This window comes from Phyllobates terribilis, unplaced genomic scaffold (assembly GCF_046119375.1).
Source record: "Phyllobates terribilis strain yellow unplaced genomic scaffold, ASM4611937v1 Scaffold_13__5_contigs__length_258822181, whole genome shotgun sequence".
Lineage (NCBI taxonomy): Eukaryota > Metazoa > Chordata > Amphibia > Anura > Dendrobatidae > Phyllobates > Phyllobates terribilis.
Window position 1 is genome coordinate 224,689,313 of NW_027362773.1, and position 15,901 is coordinate 224,705,213.

Here is a 15,901-nt window from a genome sequence, read left to right on the forward strand (position 1 = left end):
TGCTACAGAAATGCAACAAAAATACACATTTGCATGAAAGCATACTCCTGTTTGAATACAGCCATTTAGGGCTACACAGAAACTTAGATCTCACAATTCCTAAAATCAGAAAGGCACATTGTACACGTGATTTAGTCCTTGTTTCCTACTAGTGGGGACACCAAGTACAATTCAAAGTAGTTGCACTGGGCTGGGATGGGAGAGTGAATGTATGGCGGTCTCAGAAATCTAGTTTTCGGCTAAGTCCTACAGACAACAAAGCAATGCGCAGAACCATCGGGTACTAAAACCAGCCCAAAACATTCAAAAGTGGGGGGATTATCTTTACTGATAATGTAAAAATTGTTTCACAACAATAGAGGAAATTGATCAACTCCTGGACAGCCTCGTAAAGCACCACTCCAGCGTTTTGTTCTTTTTATTGCAGCCTTGGAGTGGTGCTTTAAATCTAAGTCTCCTGCCCCCTGTGGCTTCTTCATCTGCTATCACCGTCTCTCCCGTCGGTCTGTCGCAGGTTGTGACCTGCCGGATTGCTCCAGTGTTTCATGGCGTGAGCCGGAGGTAACAACTCAATACAAGTCTATGAGGGCTGTATTTGTTCTGGGTCTTGTTAGACTTGCATTGAGAGCTTGTGATGTAACTTGAGTCCCGGCCGGTCAGAAGCTGTGCTCACAAGATTATGCCGGAGCGGCACCAAAAATATCGTGAAGACGCCGGAGGGTGAGTATAATATTGGGGGCAGGGGACTTGGCTATATAGCACCACCCCAGTGCTGAAAAGAAAAAAACAGAGTGGTGCTTTAAAGGAGAACCTGTCAGTTCCATAGAAACCCCAGGATGGGGTCCCACGTAGCATTCAATGCTCGACGTACACGTCTGAGGTGCAGTGTTAAGAAGTTGCTTCCTCAAAGTCACAGCAGCTTTCTGCTGCACCACTATAGATCATTTGCAAATGGCTTCCTTTGTTAAAGGGAATAAGTGACCAGATTAGGTGGCAAAAAGCTGGTGACAAATTCCCTTTAATGGTTTTGAAGCAATATATAATGTAGTATCGGGCAGCAGGAGGAGGAGGCTAGAAGCCCTGGCTATAGCGGTAAGTCCTGTCACTGCCTTCTTTTCATTGTAGAATGGCAGCTGCAGCTTTCTGTGTTTTAAAGGGTTTTTTCGGCCTGTAAGGCAGGGGCTTTCACATCAGTGCGTTAATCAGGCCGTGACCCAAGATAGTTCAACTTAAATGTCTTTATTTTGCCAACTTACAAAAAGTCAAAACGTTATCATCTGATTCGCAGCTGGATCGTCCGGATCAGTCCGTTGCTCTGGGTGCGGCAATGGCTTTGCTGTTTCTGGCTCTGTGTTCAGTCACACACAGACTAGTATATACAGTGCTGGCCAAAAGTATTGGCACCCCTGCAATTCTGTCAGATAATACTCAGTTTCTTCCTGAAAATGATTGCAATCACAAATTCTTTGGTATTATTCTCTTCATTGAATTTGTCTTCCATGAAAAAAACACAAAAAGAATTGTCCTAAAGCCAAATTGGATATAATTCCACACCAAACCTAAAAAAGGGGGTGGACAAAAGTATTGGCACTGTTTGAAAAATCATGTGATGCTTCTCTAATTCGTGTAATTAACAGCACCTGTAACTTACCTGTGGCACCTAACAACAGGTGTTGGCAATAACTAAATCACAGTTGCAGCCAGTTAACATGAATTAAAGTTGACTCAACCTCTGTCCTGTGTCCTTGTGTGTACCACATTGAGCATGGAGAAAAGAAAGAAGACCAAAGCACTGTCTGAGGACTTGAGAAACCAAATTGTGAGGAAGCATGAGCAATATCAAGGCTACAAGTCCATCTCCAAAGACCTGAATGTTCCTGTGTCTTCCGTGCGCAGTGTCATCAAGAACTTTAAAGCCCATGGCACTGTGGCTAACTTCCCTAGATGTGGATGGAAAAGAAAAATTGACGAGAGATTTCAACGCAAGATTGTGCGGATGGTGGATAAAGAACCTCGACTAACATCCAAACAAGTTCAAGCTGCCCTGCAGTCCGAGGGTACAACAGTGTCAACCCGTACTATCCGTCGGCGTCTGAATGAAAAGGGACTGTATGGTAGGATACCCAGGAAGACCCCACTTCTTACCCCAAGGCATAAAAAAGCCAGGCTGTAGTTTGCCAAAACTTACCTGAGCAAGCCTAAAACGTTTTGGAAGAATGTTCTCTGGTCAGATGAGACAAAAGTAGAGCTTTTTGGGAAAAAGCATCAACATAGAGTGTACAGGAAAAAAAAAGAGGCATTCAAACAAAAGATCAAGGTCCCTACAGTCAAACATGGCGGAGGTTCCCTGATGTTTTGGGGTTGCTTTGCTGCCTCTGGCACTGGACTGCTTGACAGTGTGCATGGCTTTATGAAGTCTGAAGACTACCAACAAATTTTGCAGCATAATGTAGGGCCCAGTGTGAGAAATCTGGGTCTCCCTCAGAGGTCATGGGTCTTCCAGCAGGACAATGACCCAAAACACACTTCCAAAAGCACTATAAAATAATTGAGAGAAAGCACTGGAGACTTCCAAGGTGGCCAGCAATGAGTCCAGACCTGAATCCCATAGAACACCTGTGGAGAGATCTCAAAATGGCAGTTAGGAGAAGGCACCCTTCAAATATCAGGGACCTGGAGCAGTTTGCCAAAGAAGAATGGTCTACAATTCCAGCAGAGCATTGTAAGAAACTCATTGATGGTTACCGGAAGCGGTTGTTCGCAGTTATTTTGGCTAAAGGTTGTGCAACCAAGTATTAGGCTGAGGGTGCCAATACTTTTGTCTGGCCCTTTTTTGGAGTTTTGTGTGAAATGATCAATGATTTGATTTTTGCTTCATTCTCTTTTGTGTTTTTTCCTTGCAAGCAAATTAAATGAAGATAATAATACCAAAGAATTTGTGATTGCAATCATTTTCAGGAAGAAACTGAGTATTATCTGACAGAATTGCAGGGGTGCCAATACTTTTGGCCAGCACTGTACAACCTCCTGCTCTGATGATGGCAAACCAATACTGATCCACCCAATCCTTACCTGAAAGCTTAAATGGGAATCATGGCCATGGGCCACTTCCAAGACCCGAACTGGAAGGAGAGACCCATCCCACTACCTTCCTACAAATCTCTCCAAAAATAATAGCCCATGTCAGGTTTTCCTAAATCTGAGTTGGTCAAATAGCTTGACCCAGTCCACACTTACTTTTATTTTGTGTTGTAACTAGTGTTGAGCGATACCTTCCGATATCGGGAAATATCGCATGGGACCGATACCCAAAAAATATCGGATATCGCCGATTCCGATACCGGAAACCAATGCAAGTCAATGGGACACAAATATCGGAATAAAAATAAACCCTTTCTTTCCTTGTAGGTTAATTCTACATGAAGGAAAACAACTAAGAATAATGTAGAATGTATTGCATGAAAAGTCGGCAATTCAGCAGCGGCATACACCGGTACCCGACAATTTAGAACAGAAAGAATAGAGCATCACACATAGATTAGATAGAAACATGTCAGTCACATAAATAATAAGTACAGTGACAATGTTGCTTACTGTGCTTGTCATTTAGTGTTAAAGGATTTATTTAAAAAAATAACAGTGTTTTCATGCACCTTCTCTTTAAAAAAGCCGGCCGGCAATTCAGCAGCGGCATACACCGGTACCTGACAATTTAGAACAGAAAGAATAGAGCATCATACATAGATTAGATAGATAGAAACATGTCAGTCACATATATAAGAAGTACAGTGATAGTGTTGATTACTGTACTTGTCATTTAGTGTTAAAATAAAGGATTTATTAAAAAAATAATTGGCGTGGGGTTCCCCGTAATTTTCGTCTCTAGCGGAGGTTAAGCAGATGGCTGGGGCAGATGTTTGAAGCCTGGGAAGGGGGTAATACCCACGGAGCTTCCCAGGCTACTAATATCAGCCCCCAGCTGAATACCTAGCCTTTAGTAGCTATTAAAATGGGGGACCCCAAACAAATGACGTGGGGTCCCCCCTATTTTAATAGCTAGCAAAGGCTAGGCAGACAGCTGGGGGCTGATATTAATAGCCCAGGAAGGGTGCCATGAATATTGGCCCCCTCCCAGGCTAGAAACACCAGCCGTCAGCCGCCCCAGAAATGGCGAATCCATAGGATGTGCCAATTCTGGCACTTAGCCTCGCTCTTCCCACTGCTCTGTAGCGGTGGCAGTGGGTTAATAGGGCTGGGGTTGATGTCAGCTTATTATGCCAGCTGACATCAAGCCCAGGTTAGTAATGGAGAGGCGTCTATAAGACACCCCCATTACTAACCCCATAGTCAAAGTTAAAAAAATAACACAAACACCCAGAATAAAGTCCTTTTAATTGAAATAAAGACACAATTCTTTATTGTTCTAATTTAAACCATACCTACCATCACGCCCAGTCCAGCTGAAGCCAACGATCTCCTGCAATAAAAGTAAAATAATAAAGCAACATCATTCTTACCTTTCCATGGTTCCCACGACAGCTTCAGCTCTGCTACATTCACATGACAGGCTGGATCGCAGCCGAAAGCTGCCATCCCGCTTGCCATGCCGCAGACACTGAGAAGCGCAGGCATGCTTGCGCTCCTCAGTGTCTGACTGTGACGGCATAAAGATGAGCCGAGGTCATGCTTGCGCTCTGCTGTGTCTCTGAAGGATGACAAGCTGGATGGCAGCGCTCAGCTGTGATCCAGCCTGTCATCTCAATGCCATCCCAGCGTGGGAGAATTCTCCTGCTCAAGCGCTGAGTGCAGGAGAATTCTCCCACGCTGTCAGTGACGTGCATGATGTGAGCTGAGTTCATTGGACATGACCTCGGCTCATCTTTATGCCGTCACAGCCAGACACCGAGGAGCGCAAGCATGCCTGCGCTTCTCAGTGTCTGCGGCATGGCAAGCTGGATGGCAGCTCTCGGCTGCGATCCAGCCTTTCATGTGAATGTAGCAGAGCTGGAGCCGTCGTGGGAACCATGGAAAGGTAAGGATGAGGTTGCTTTATTATTTTATTTTTATTGCAGGAGATTGTTGGCTTCAGCTGGAATGGGTGTGATGGTAAGAATGGTTTAATTTAGAACAATAAAGAATTGTGTCTTTATTTCAATTAAAGGACTTTATTCTGGGTGTTTGTGTTTTTTTTTTTTACTTTGACTATGGGGTTAGTAATGAGGGTGTCTTATAGACGCCTCTCCATTACTAACCTGGGCTTGATGTCAGCTGGCATTATAAGCTGACATCAACCCCAGCTCTATTACCCCACTGCCACCGCTACAGGGCAGTGGGAAGAGCGAGGCCAAGTGCCAGAATTGGCACATCCTATGGATGCGCCATTTCTGGGGCGGCTGACAGCTGGTGTTTCTAGCCTGGGAGGGGGCCAATATTCATGGCACCCTTCCTGGGCTATTACTATCAGCCCCCAGCTGTCTGCCTAGCCTTTGCTAGCTATTAAAATAAGGGGGACCCCACATCATTTTTTTGGGGTCCCCCATTTTAATAGCTAGTAAAGGCTAGGTATTCAGCTGGGGGCTGATATTAGTAGCCTGGGAAGCTCCGTGGGTATTACCCCCTTCCCAGGCTTCAAACATCTGCCCCAGCCGTCTGCTTAACCTCCGCTAGAGACGAAAATTACGGGGAACCCCACGCCAATTTTTTTTTTTAATAAATCCTTTATTTTAACACTAAATGACAAGTACAGTAATCAACACTATCACTGTACTTCTTATATATGTGTGACTGACATGTTTCTATGTATCTAATCTATGTGTGATGCTCTATTCTTTCTATTCTAAATTGTCGGGTACCGCTGCTGAATTGCCGGCCGGCTTTTTTAAAGAGACGGTGCATGAAAACACTATTATATTTTTTCATAAATCCTTTAACACTAAATGACAAGTACAGTAAGCTGAGCGCTGCCATCCAGCTTGTCATCCTTCAGAGACACTGCAGAGCGCAGGCATTATGGGAACTTCCGATTCCGGTATGTGATATTCTAAAAGTATCGGAACTCCGATACCGCGAATATCGGTCGATACCCGATATTTCAGTATCTGAATGCTCAACACTAGTTGTAACCATATCTGTGGCTGTAATTCCAACACTCTCTTCCTGCGGGTTCAGTATGTTTCTATGCATATCTTGGGGGACACATAATGACCGTCTTATGAGTCCCCTCACTGCCTCAAAGGTCTTAGGGTACAACTCTGCAGTCACTCTCTGTGAATTGTGAGGATTTTCCGTTTTCGGCTCAGGGAGCTGTATCGTCCAATACACTTAATTTGTGTGAGGCTGCATGTAACCACATGTAAGGAAATCACATACTTGTAATGTGCCAGCCGAACCCGGTGCAGGGCATAGGAGAATCCTTACAGTGCATGCGCTGTGAAGATTCACAAGTCTGCAGACTTGTAGCCTAAGACCAGACAACACCTTTTAAGTAGTCATAGACTTAGATTAAGGGCTCATTCAGATATCTATTTTTCTCGTATGTGCACTGTCCATGTACCTAGAATAGCACTCATATCAGTTTTGTTTTTATTTTCCTTGAACAGAATGGTCTGCATAAAAGCATGGAGACTTGTCTAATATTGATCCGAATATCAGATCAAGCTTGCCAATGCAAATCTACAAGTCCTTGAAAAAATTGAAATCACTCCGATGCGATGAGTGTGTTTTTCATGGACTGTTTGATAGAAGGTTGAGAACCCTCTTTTTTTTTTTTTTTTTTTTATCAATGAGAAACTGATGAAACACTAATGAAAATTACTGATGAAACCGGGACCATTTTTGTGTACCTGAAAAATCACTGATGTCTGAATGAGCCTTAACCCTTTACAAGCAGCTATGTCCTCCTCCTTTAGTTGGGCTGCATAGTACACGGACAACAATATTCTCCTTGTATAGCTCAGGCTACTGATGACAAGTGAGAAAAATTATCACCTGATTTGTGTTTTGCTGACCTTTAGGGATTATGCATGGACATATGTTTGTGATTAACTTTTGCCAACTTTATACTAAAAGTAGTGACTCGACAAAATGGCGAAATGGACAAACTAAGTCCATTATGGAAGATCTGAGCACAAAGCTTTATTTACCCTTCAGATGCCGTATTAAAATGCCTCTCATTCTCATAGTTGGTATCTCGCAGAGAAGACCAGAATCCCACCTGTTTTCCTGTAATACTGATGGAAATGATATGATTTATTAGTGATATGTATTTGAGAAGTGTTATTCTGTCTACTGTGCTGTTATTAGAAATGATAGATCATAATTTTTATCGGGTGCATTGGACCAAAATTTACTCCTAAGACATGATCATGAACTCTTTGAGGAGTAGATCCTAGGAGAGCATATTATCAGATGCTGACTTGAAAAAAATACCTTGTTCAGCGTTGTGGTCGCTAGTGGCTACTAATAGTGAATCCCGAGCTATTAAAGATGAGAGGTGCCTGAGCAATTTAAAACCACACACATATGTAATCAGCTTTCCTGTGCAATTAGTTTGGATTCGCACTTCTAACCATACAGACTGATAGAACGCATTTAAAGGGACATTAAGCCTAAAATCCTATCTCCATTTGCCGTGGCGTTGGATGGAATACATTATTCTTCTGTATTAATCATTTTTACACTGGGGGGGATGTAATGTAGCTCAGGTCTATTAATAACAAAGTACAACACGTATGACACATATTGTATCTGGTCTGATCTGTTCCAGCTGTGTGCTACATGCATCTTTGTATAATATTCCTAAATAATGTACAGATTGTCACCATAAGCAGCATTGTTTTTTTTTGGAGTTTAATGTTGTCTTCTGCTTTTTTTTTTTTTCCAGATCTTCCGTAGAGCTGATAAGAATGGTGAGTACATTTTTTTTATTCCGTAGAAGTAGCCACTACTTTAAAAAACGCTAGTGCTCCTATTATATCCCATCTGAGAGCGTGCATGAAATCCAATCCGTGTCTCACATTTGCTGGTGGATTAATACAACCATAAGTAATTTTGTAGAGCGCCACGGTTTATGATTATCTCCCTCTAGTCAGTAGGCAAATGAGAGTCCCATATAAAGTTCTTGTACGTGTCTGTGCTTTTGTTGCCCACCCCTATATTGGTCTAATGTCAAACGCCGTTAAATTTATCACAAGTAAACTTTAATTTTTTTTTAAAGGTCTCATTCAGACTTCAGTGATTTTTCACGTACACATAAAAACGATCATGAGTGTTTTTTAATATGAATTTCATCAGTGTTTGGTCAGTCACTGACCCATAGACTTTTGTGGGTGACATTAATCTGTGACTCTGATCAAAACACCACATTATTCACCAAAAAAATGGACATTTGAACAGCCCCATACCCTTTAAAGGGTCCCTGGAAATCACGGAAAGGGCACGTATGTGATTCATAGATGTCTGAATGAGGCCTTACAGTCTTTTCATTGTAGAAGCTGCAACTACTCTTTTCTTAGCCTATTTGAGTGTCAGCTTGTTTCTTTGCCTATATTGTTAAAACTGCAGAGTTGGCCATACACTTTAGATGGCTGTTAGCCAATAGCTATTCCTACAGGTTCACAAATATACATACACGCTCAGCGTGGCCAAGTGTGCATTTATTATGAATTGAAAGAGGGTAAAACGTAGCAGCCAAACTAATTTGACTGCAGCATATCATACCTGAGCTCCAAAATCCCAATAATTCTTTCCTTGATACATGAAGAACCACCTCCATGTATAGTCACCCCCACATTGAACTCCAAAATACCAGTCCTTCTTTCTTTGATACATGAAGAGCCACCCCGTGTATAGTCACCCCCATATTGAACTCCAAAAGACCAATTCTTCTTTCCCCGACACAAAGGTTTAGTCACCCTTATGTCATGTCTAGCCACCTCAAAGTGCTTGGTTCGCCACAATTTTTTTATTGATGGCCTATCCTCAAGAAAGACATTAATTTGTGATCGGGGGGGGTGTGACACCCGGTACCACCACCGATCAGCTGCGTCTGGAAGTTCTCGAATGCTATTGAAACGCTGCAGCTCCATCATTTGTATAGTAGCGGCTGCCTATCCTAAAGATAGGTCATCAATAAAAAAACTAGTGGTCAGTCTCTTTAATGCAACATAAGCTGAAGAAATGTGATTTTCTGTGGTGAATATGGATATGGGACTTGCAGTTTGTGTAACGGATGCTTCACTAGGAGTTGGTGGAGTAATTGTGCTATAAACGTGACATGCAGAACATAGAAGTCACCATTACTGACATGCTTTACCACGTTTTGACCCTTTAAGTGGATGTCTCAGTAATTATTTAGCAGGATATTAATATGACCTGGCCATTTACTCCTACTGATTTGCTACGACAGCAGTTTTTCTTGCTGTTCCCCATTATTGGGTTTCTGTTGCCGTCATTCTTTACACTTTCATCTTAATGACCATTGTGTTTACTATTTTTATGACTATCAGATATATTCAATCTTTATCATCCATGGCATGAAGAGAGTTTTAGACAATTGTCATAGAACTGCTCTCTTTCTAGTACTATGTGTCTTCGTGATGTCGCAGTATACGTCTGCAGTCACATCCTGCAGTCATGCTCCCTTCTAGCTGTCATTTACGAAAAGAAATAGAAAACGCACTGGGTACTCCAAAGGGAAGAACCGTAAGTAAGAGGGTAGGTGCCAGAGGTAGTTTGGTCATGTACATTAGATGAGCAACTACCAGGCGCATCTCTGTTTCAATGGCCGGGGGTCAGCTGGAGGATGCTGCTGTTAGATCCAATAATTACACAGGAGTGTAAGACAACGCTGCTGAGAAATGGGTAAAATCCAAGGTATCCTTTCAAAGCATTTATTGGAACATTTATATAGATCAGAGCTAAAATAGTGCTGAAATGCATAGCCCTGCTTTTTATGAATGTAGCAGGCATGAGGAAAGCACTGGTTCAGTGCCATAACACGTAGCTCTGCTTCTTCGATTAAAGAAGTTATCCAGTACTCTTTTCAATTGCCCCAATGTATTTACCCTGTGCCCATAAGTGTTTTTGGAATTACATTTGTTTGTATGTATTGCCTGTGAGTGACGCTATAGCTGGACGTTCACAGACATCAGGTGACCCCCAGTGGCAGCCAGCTTTTTCTTCCGCTGATGTTACGTCAAGTGAGGCATGACATCAGTGACGCGGTCCCCGCGGTGGATGCTGGGTTGTGGACGGGGTTACCCCGCGCATCACACCCATCATCCACCGCGCGCTTTCCCAGTGAATGAGGAGAGGGAGAGCGTGCGGTGGATGCCGGGTGTGACGCGCGGGGTAACCTCGCCCACAGCCCATCACTCACCGTAGAACGCAGCACTGAGTCACCCCCTGCTACATCTGGAACTTGACGTGACATCAGCGGATGTCCGAGCCGGCTGCAGCCGGGGATCACGTGATGTCTGTGAGTGGCCAGTGATAGCGCCACTCACAGGCAATACATACAGTACAGACCAAAAGTTTGGACACACCTTCTCATTTAAAGATTTTTCTGTATTTTCATGACTATGAAAATTGTACATTCATACTGAAGGCATCAAAACTATGAATTAACACATGTGGAATTATATACTTAACAAAAAAGTGTGAAACAACTGAAAATATGTCTTATATTCTAGGTTCTTCAAAGTAGCCACCTTTTGCTTTGATGACTGCTTTGCACACTCTTGGCATTCTCTTGATGAGCTTCAAGAGGTAGTCACCGGAAATGGTCTTCCAACAATCTTGAAGGAGTTCCCAGAGATGCTTAGCACTTGTTGGCCCTTTTGCCTTCACTCTGCGGTCCAGCTCACCCCAAACCATCTCGATTGGGTTCAGGTCTGGTGACTGTGGAGGCTAGGTCATCTGGCGTAGCACTCCATCACTCTCACTCTTGGTCCAATAGCCCTTACACAGCCTGGAGGTGTGTTTGGGGGTCATTGTCCTGTTGAAAAATAAATGATGGTCCAACTAAACGCAAACCGGATGGAATAGCATGCCGCTGCAAGATGCTGTGGTAGCCAAGCTGGTTCAGTATGCCTTCAATTTTGAATGAATCCCCAACAGTGTCACCAGCAAAGCACCCCCACACCATCACACCTCCTCTTCCATGCTACACGGTGGGAACCAGGCATGTAGAGTCCATCCATTCAACTTTTCTGCGTCGCACAAAGACACAGTGGTTGGAACCAAAGATCTCAAATTCGGACTCATCAGACCAAAGCACAGATTTCCACTGGTCTAATATCCATTCCCTGTGTTGTTTAGCCCAAACAAGTCTCTTCTGCTTGTTGCCTGTCCTTAGCAGTGGTTTCCCAGCAGCTATTTTACCATGAAGACCTGCTGCACAAAGTCTCCTCTTAACAGTTGTTGAAGAGATGTGTCTGCTGCTAGAACTCTGTGTGGCATTGACCTGGTCGCTAATCTGAGGCTGGTGACTCGGATAAACTTATCCTCAGAAGCAGAGGTGACTCTTGGTCTTCCTTTCCTGGGGCGGTCCTCATGTGAGCCAGTTTCTTTGTTGCGCTTGATGGTTTTTGCAACTGCACTTGGGGACACTTTCAAAGTTTGCCCAATTTTTCGGACTGACTGACTTTCATTTCTTAAAGTAATGATGGCCACTCGTTTTTCTTTACTTAGCTGCTTTTTTCTTGCCATAATGCAAATTCTAACAGTCTATTCAGTAGGACTATCAGCTGTGTATCCACCTGACTTCTGCACAACACAACTGATGGTCCCAATCCCATTTATAAGGCAAGAAATCCCACTTATTAAACCTGACAGGGCACACCTGTGAAGTGAAAACCTTTTCTGTTGACTACCTCTTGAAGCTCATCAAGAGAATGCCAAGAGTGTGCAAAGCAGTCATCAAAGCAAAAGGTGGCTACTTTGAAGAACCTAGAATATAAGACATATTTTCAGTTGTTTCACACTTTTTTGTTACGTAAATAATTCCACTTGAGTTAATTCATAGTTTTGATGCCTTTAGTGTGAATGTGCAATTTTCAAAGTCATGACAATACAGAAAAATCTTTAAATGAGAAGGTGTGTCCAAACTTTTGGTCTGTACTGTATATTATAATATATATATAAAATGATGAATATCTGAGGTCTGAATATCTTACGGAGCACTGTTCAATCCATCATCCAAAAATGGAAGGAGTATGGCACCACTGCAAACCTTCCCAAACATGGCCATCCACCTAAACTGATGTCCCAAGCAAGGATAGCACTACTTAGAGAAGCAGCCAAGAGTCCCATTGTCACTCTGGAGTAGCTGCAGTGATCCACAGCTCGGGTGGGAAAATCTGTTCACAGGACAACTATCAGTCGTATACTTCACAAATCTGGCCTTTATGGAACAGTGGCAAGAAGAAAGACCTTTTTGACAGCAAGCCATAAAAAGTCCCTTTTGCAAAAAGCCATGTAGGGGACGGAGCTAGCATGAGGAAGAAGGTGCTCTGGTCAGATGAGACCAAAGTAGAACTTTTTAGGTTAAATGTAAATAGTGATGTGTGGCGGGAAAACTAACACTACACATCACCTTGAAAATACCATCCCCACAATCAAACATGGTGGTGACAGCATCATGCTGTGGGGAGGCTTTTTTCAGCATGGACAGGGAAGCTGGTCAGAGTTGATCGGAAAATGGAGCTAAATACAGGGCAATTCTGGAGGAAAACCTATTAGAGGCTGCAAAAGACTTGAGACTGGAACGTAGGTTCACCTTCCCGCTGGACAACGACCCTAAACAAACTGCCAGAGCTACAATGGAGTGGTTGAGATGAAAGCATATTCATGTGTTTGAATGGCCATGTCATAGTACACACCTAAATCCTTGTTATTCACATGCCCCATTCTGTTTGATTTTCTTGTGCTCCACGTTGGGCTTTTGAAGTAGCCCGGCATGCTCCCATGTGTTGTATTTCCTGGGCCTATATAAGGCCTCCCAAGACACTCATCTGTGCCTTGGTATTGTACTAAAATTTGCTAGTGTCTTTTTTAGTTGTCGGTGCACAGTTCCAATCCACAGTAATCAGGAAATCTCCTGGCTGTCTGTGGTTTCCCTTCCATAAGTTAATTGTCTGTAGTTTCCAGTAACCTTGATACCTGTCAGTGGTCTTCAGGACTTGACACCCCTGCCTGCTGTTTCCAGTATCGCTACCTACGTGCCTGTGGTTTCCAGTATCGCAAGCAGCCTGTGGTTTCCAGGATGTCTTTCTGGCTGTCTGCGGCTTCCGAGGTATTCAGACGTTGTAGTTTTTCCAGAGTCTTGTCTGCCACCTGTCCCCGATGTTCTAGGACCTTTTCTACATGTGGTTTTCAGGACATCTTCCTGACTGTATCCGACTTCCATGGTATTAGACTTTCTTGGTACCCCGGGTTTTGTCTGCTGCCTGTCTGCGTCTCCATGACGTCTCCAGTCTGCCTACGTTCTTCTGGAGCCCTGCGATCTGCCAAGGTCTTCAGCAACTCTGCAATCTGCTTGTGGTCTCTTGCCTTCCTTCGGTTTACAGCGTCCTGCCTGCTTGCATGTGGTCTCCTGGATGTTTAATGCCTGCCTGCAGATTCCAGCATTGCGCCTGCTTGTCTGTGGTTTCCAGGACGTTATAAAAACTTTGTTTGCCTCTACGTGTCTGCCTGTGGTTTCCAGTGACTCTGCTTTCTGTTACCAATGTGCTACTTCTGCCTGCTGCGCCAACGCCAGTGGCCCTTGTGCCCACCTGGAGCTTGGGCTTAGAGGATCCACCTCACTGTGTGAGCCCACTTTATGTAACAATCCCATTGAGACTATGTGATAAAACTTGAAATTGCTTTTCACAGATGCTATCCATCCAATCTTACTGAGCTAGAGCTAACTTGTAAGAGGAATGGGAAAAGTGTTTAACCTTCTAGATGTGAAAGATGGTAGAGCCCTAGCCCAAAAGACTTGCAGCAGAAATTGCAGCAAAATATGATCCTACAAATTGACTCATGGGGGCTGAATACAATTGCACATAACAAGATCTATATTTTTAAAATAATTAGAAAACCATGTATCATTTCCTTTACACTTCATAAATACTTGCTTCTTTTTGTTGGTGTATCAAATAAAATCCCAATAAAATATATTTAAGCTTGTGGGTGTAACATGAAGAAAATGTGGAAAAGTTTGCGGGATCTGTATAATTTTTCAAGGCACTGTACATATTGTGCATGTATCTCTTATGCTTTTCATGAACAACCTGGTGACAATTGACAAATACCAACTTTCTACACATTAACATCTTTTCCATTGGATGCACATGGTTAGATGGCATGTATATTCTAGGATCACTTGTTTTATTATACATTGTATGTATATATTGTAGGGTTTCAGTTTTCTGGTAGCTGCTTTGATACACGCAGTTGTGACGCCTCTACTCGAAAAGCCCTTGTCTTTACCCTGGGAGATGGAGGACTCAGAGTCGGGTCCTGTGATGGAGAGATGGGGTGCAGCCGTGGCCCGGACCCGACCCGTGCTCAGGGCCGTCACATTAAAAAGGATGGTGTGGGCTTATCCGGGTTGAGGGGCTGATTTACGACTACGCCACCTGTGGCACCTGGTGAAGGCCACCAGTGCCTCCGCAGTCCGCTGAGGCATGGTGTTATGGCGGCCAGAGTTATTACTACTCCCCACAGGCGGAGCAAGGCCTCAGGGCAGAGGGACACGATGGAGGGGGTAGTAGTAGAGGGAGACAGGCGCCGCGTCGTGCGGTGTAGCGCAGAATAAACAGTCCGGAGGCCATAGGGGTGAACTTTCAAGGCTTTACTCACTTTAGAGATGGCAGAAGGAAGGCGACTCCCTGCTCCCCGCGGAGTCCTGCGGTCACCAGGGACGGGGGTCCGACAACCTCCGAGTAAGTCCAGCGTTCCATCGGAATCCTACACCAGAGTTTTCCTGAACTACAGACTGAATCCTTTCCTGTCCGTGTGTGTGTGCGAATAGGCCGGGTCTCCCTCTGAGCTCCTCTCAGAACAAGGGCACGGGTGGCAGCTCCGCTTCGTCCGATACCCGGTGGGATCCTCAGGGCCTACCGGGCTTTCCCGACCAGGACATGGAGTAGCAAGGTCGGGTGTCGGGGGCCGGTACCCCTCTTGCAGCCGGACTCCCTCTGAATATACCAGCATGGCGAGGACAGGTGGCGTACACCGCTCCGTCTGCACCCTGCCTGGGATCCATTTGCTATGGAGCCACACTCTTAAGCTCCGGGCCTTCTTGGTCCTGGTCCTTGGCCGGGTTGAGACATTCCTGGTCTACAACCTGCCCCTCGACCCGAGGCCAGGGTACGGGGGCAGTGTCTCCATCCGATGCGGGCCCACACAGGATCCACGCTAAGGGAGGGAGATCACAGTAACACACAGTATTTGACAGCACAAAAGACAGTCAAAGAACAATTGAAGGCAGTCAAAGAACCAAGACCAAAGATGGCTTTTTATTAAATATGAAATCTAAAATGTAACTAACTTGTAAGTCCTCCACCCTCACCCACTAACTGGTTTCCCTAACTCTTGGTTCCCCAGTCTCCCTGTAACCAGGGGAGCAGCACCTAGTGCATACTAGCCCCCCTCTGGTGGAGAAATGTGGTGTTGGATGCAACGGTTGGGTCCCGACTATCACACTGTTCTACCTCAGAGGAGGAACACTACACTCCATTAGAGAAGTGCAGCATCCCTGTGGCGGTCGAACCCTCAGGGGCGCCACACAGTCACAGGGTGTTTATATCTAAACAGCATAAAGTTTATTGTCCATCATAAACTTTACAGTTCCAAAATGAAAACCTCTATCCTTCAGTATAAGGGAATAACCTAAACAGTCCTTTCTTCAGGC

The 15,901-nt window shown here is 44.3% G+C and overlaps 1 protein-coding gene across 1 annotated transcript in view; it reads left to right on the forward strand.

Moving 5' to 3' along the window:
- Positions 1-15,901, forward strand: part of NECAB2 (N-terminal EF-hand calcium binding protein 2) — a 304,632-nt gene that overhangs the window by 16,294 nt on the left and 272,437 nt on the right. The window contains exon 2 of the mRNA XM_073659318.1: positions 7,883-7,907. Within this exon, the coding sequence (XP_073515419.1) occupies positions 7,883-7,907 (25 nt within the window). The remainder of the gene's footprint in view (positions 1-7,882; positions 7,908-15,901) is intronic.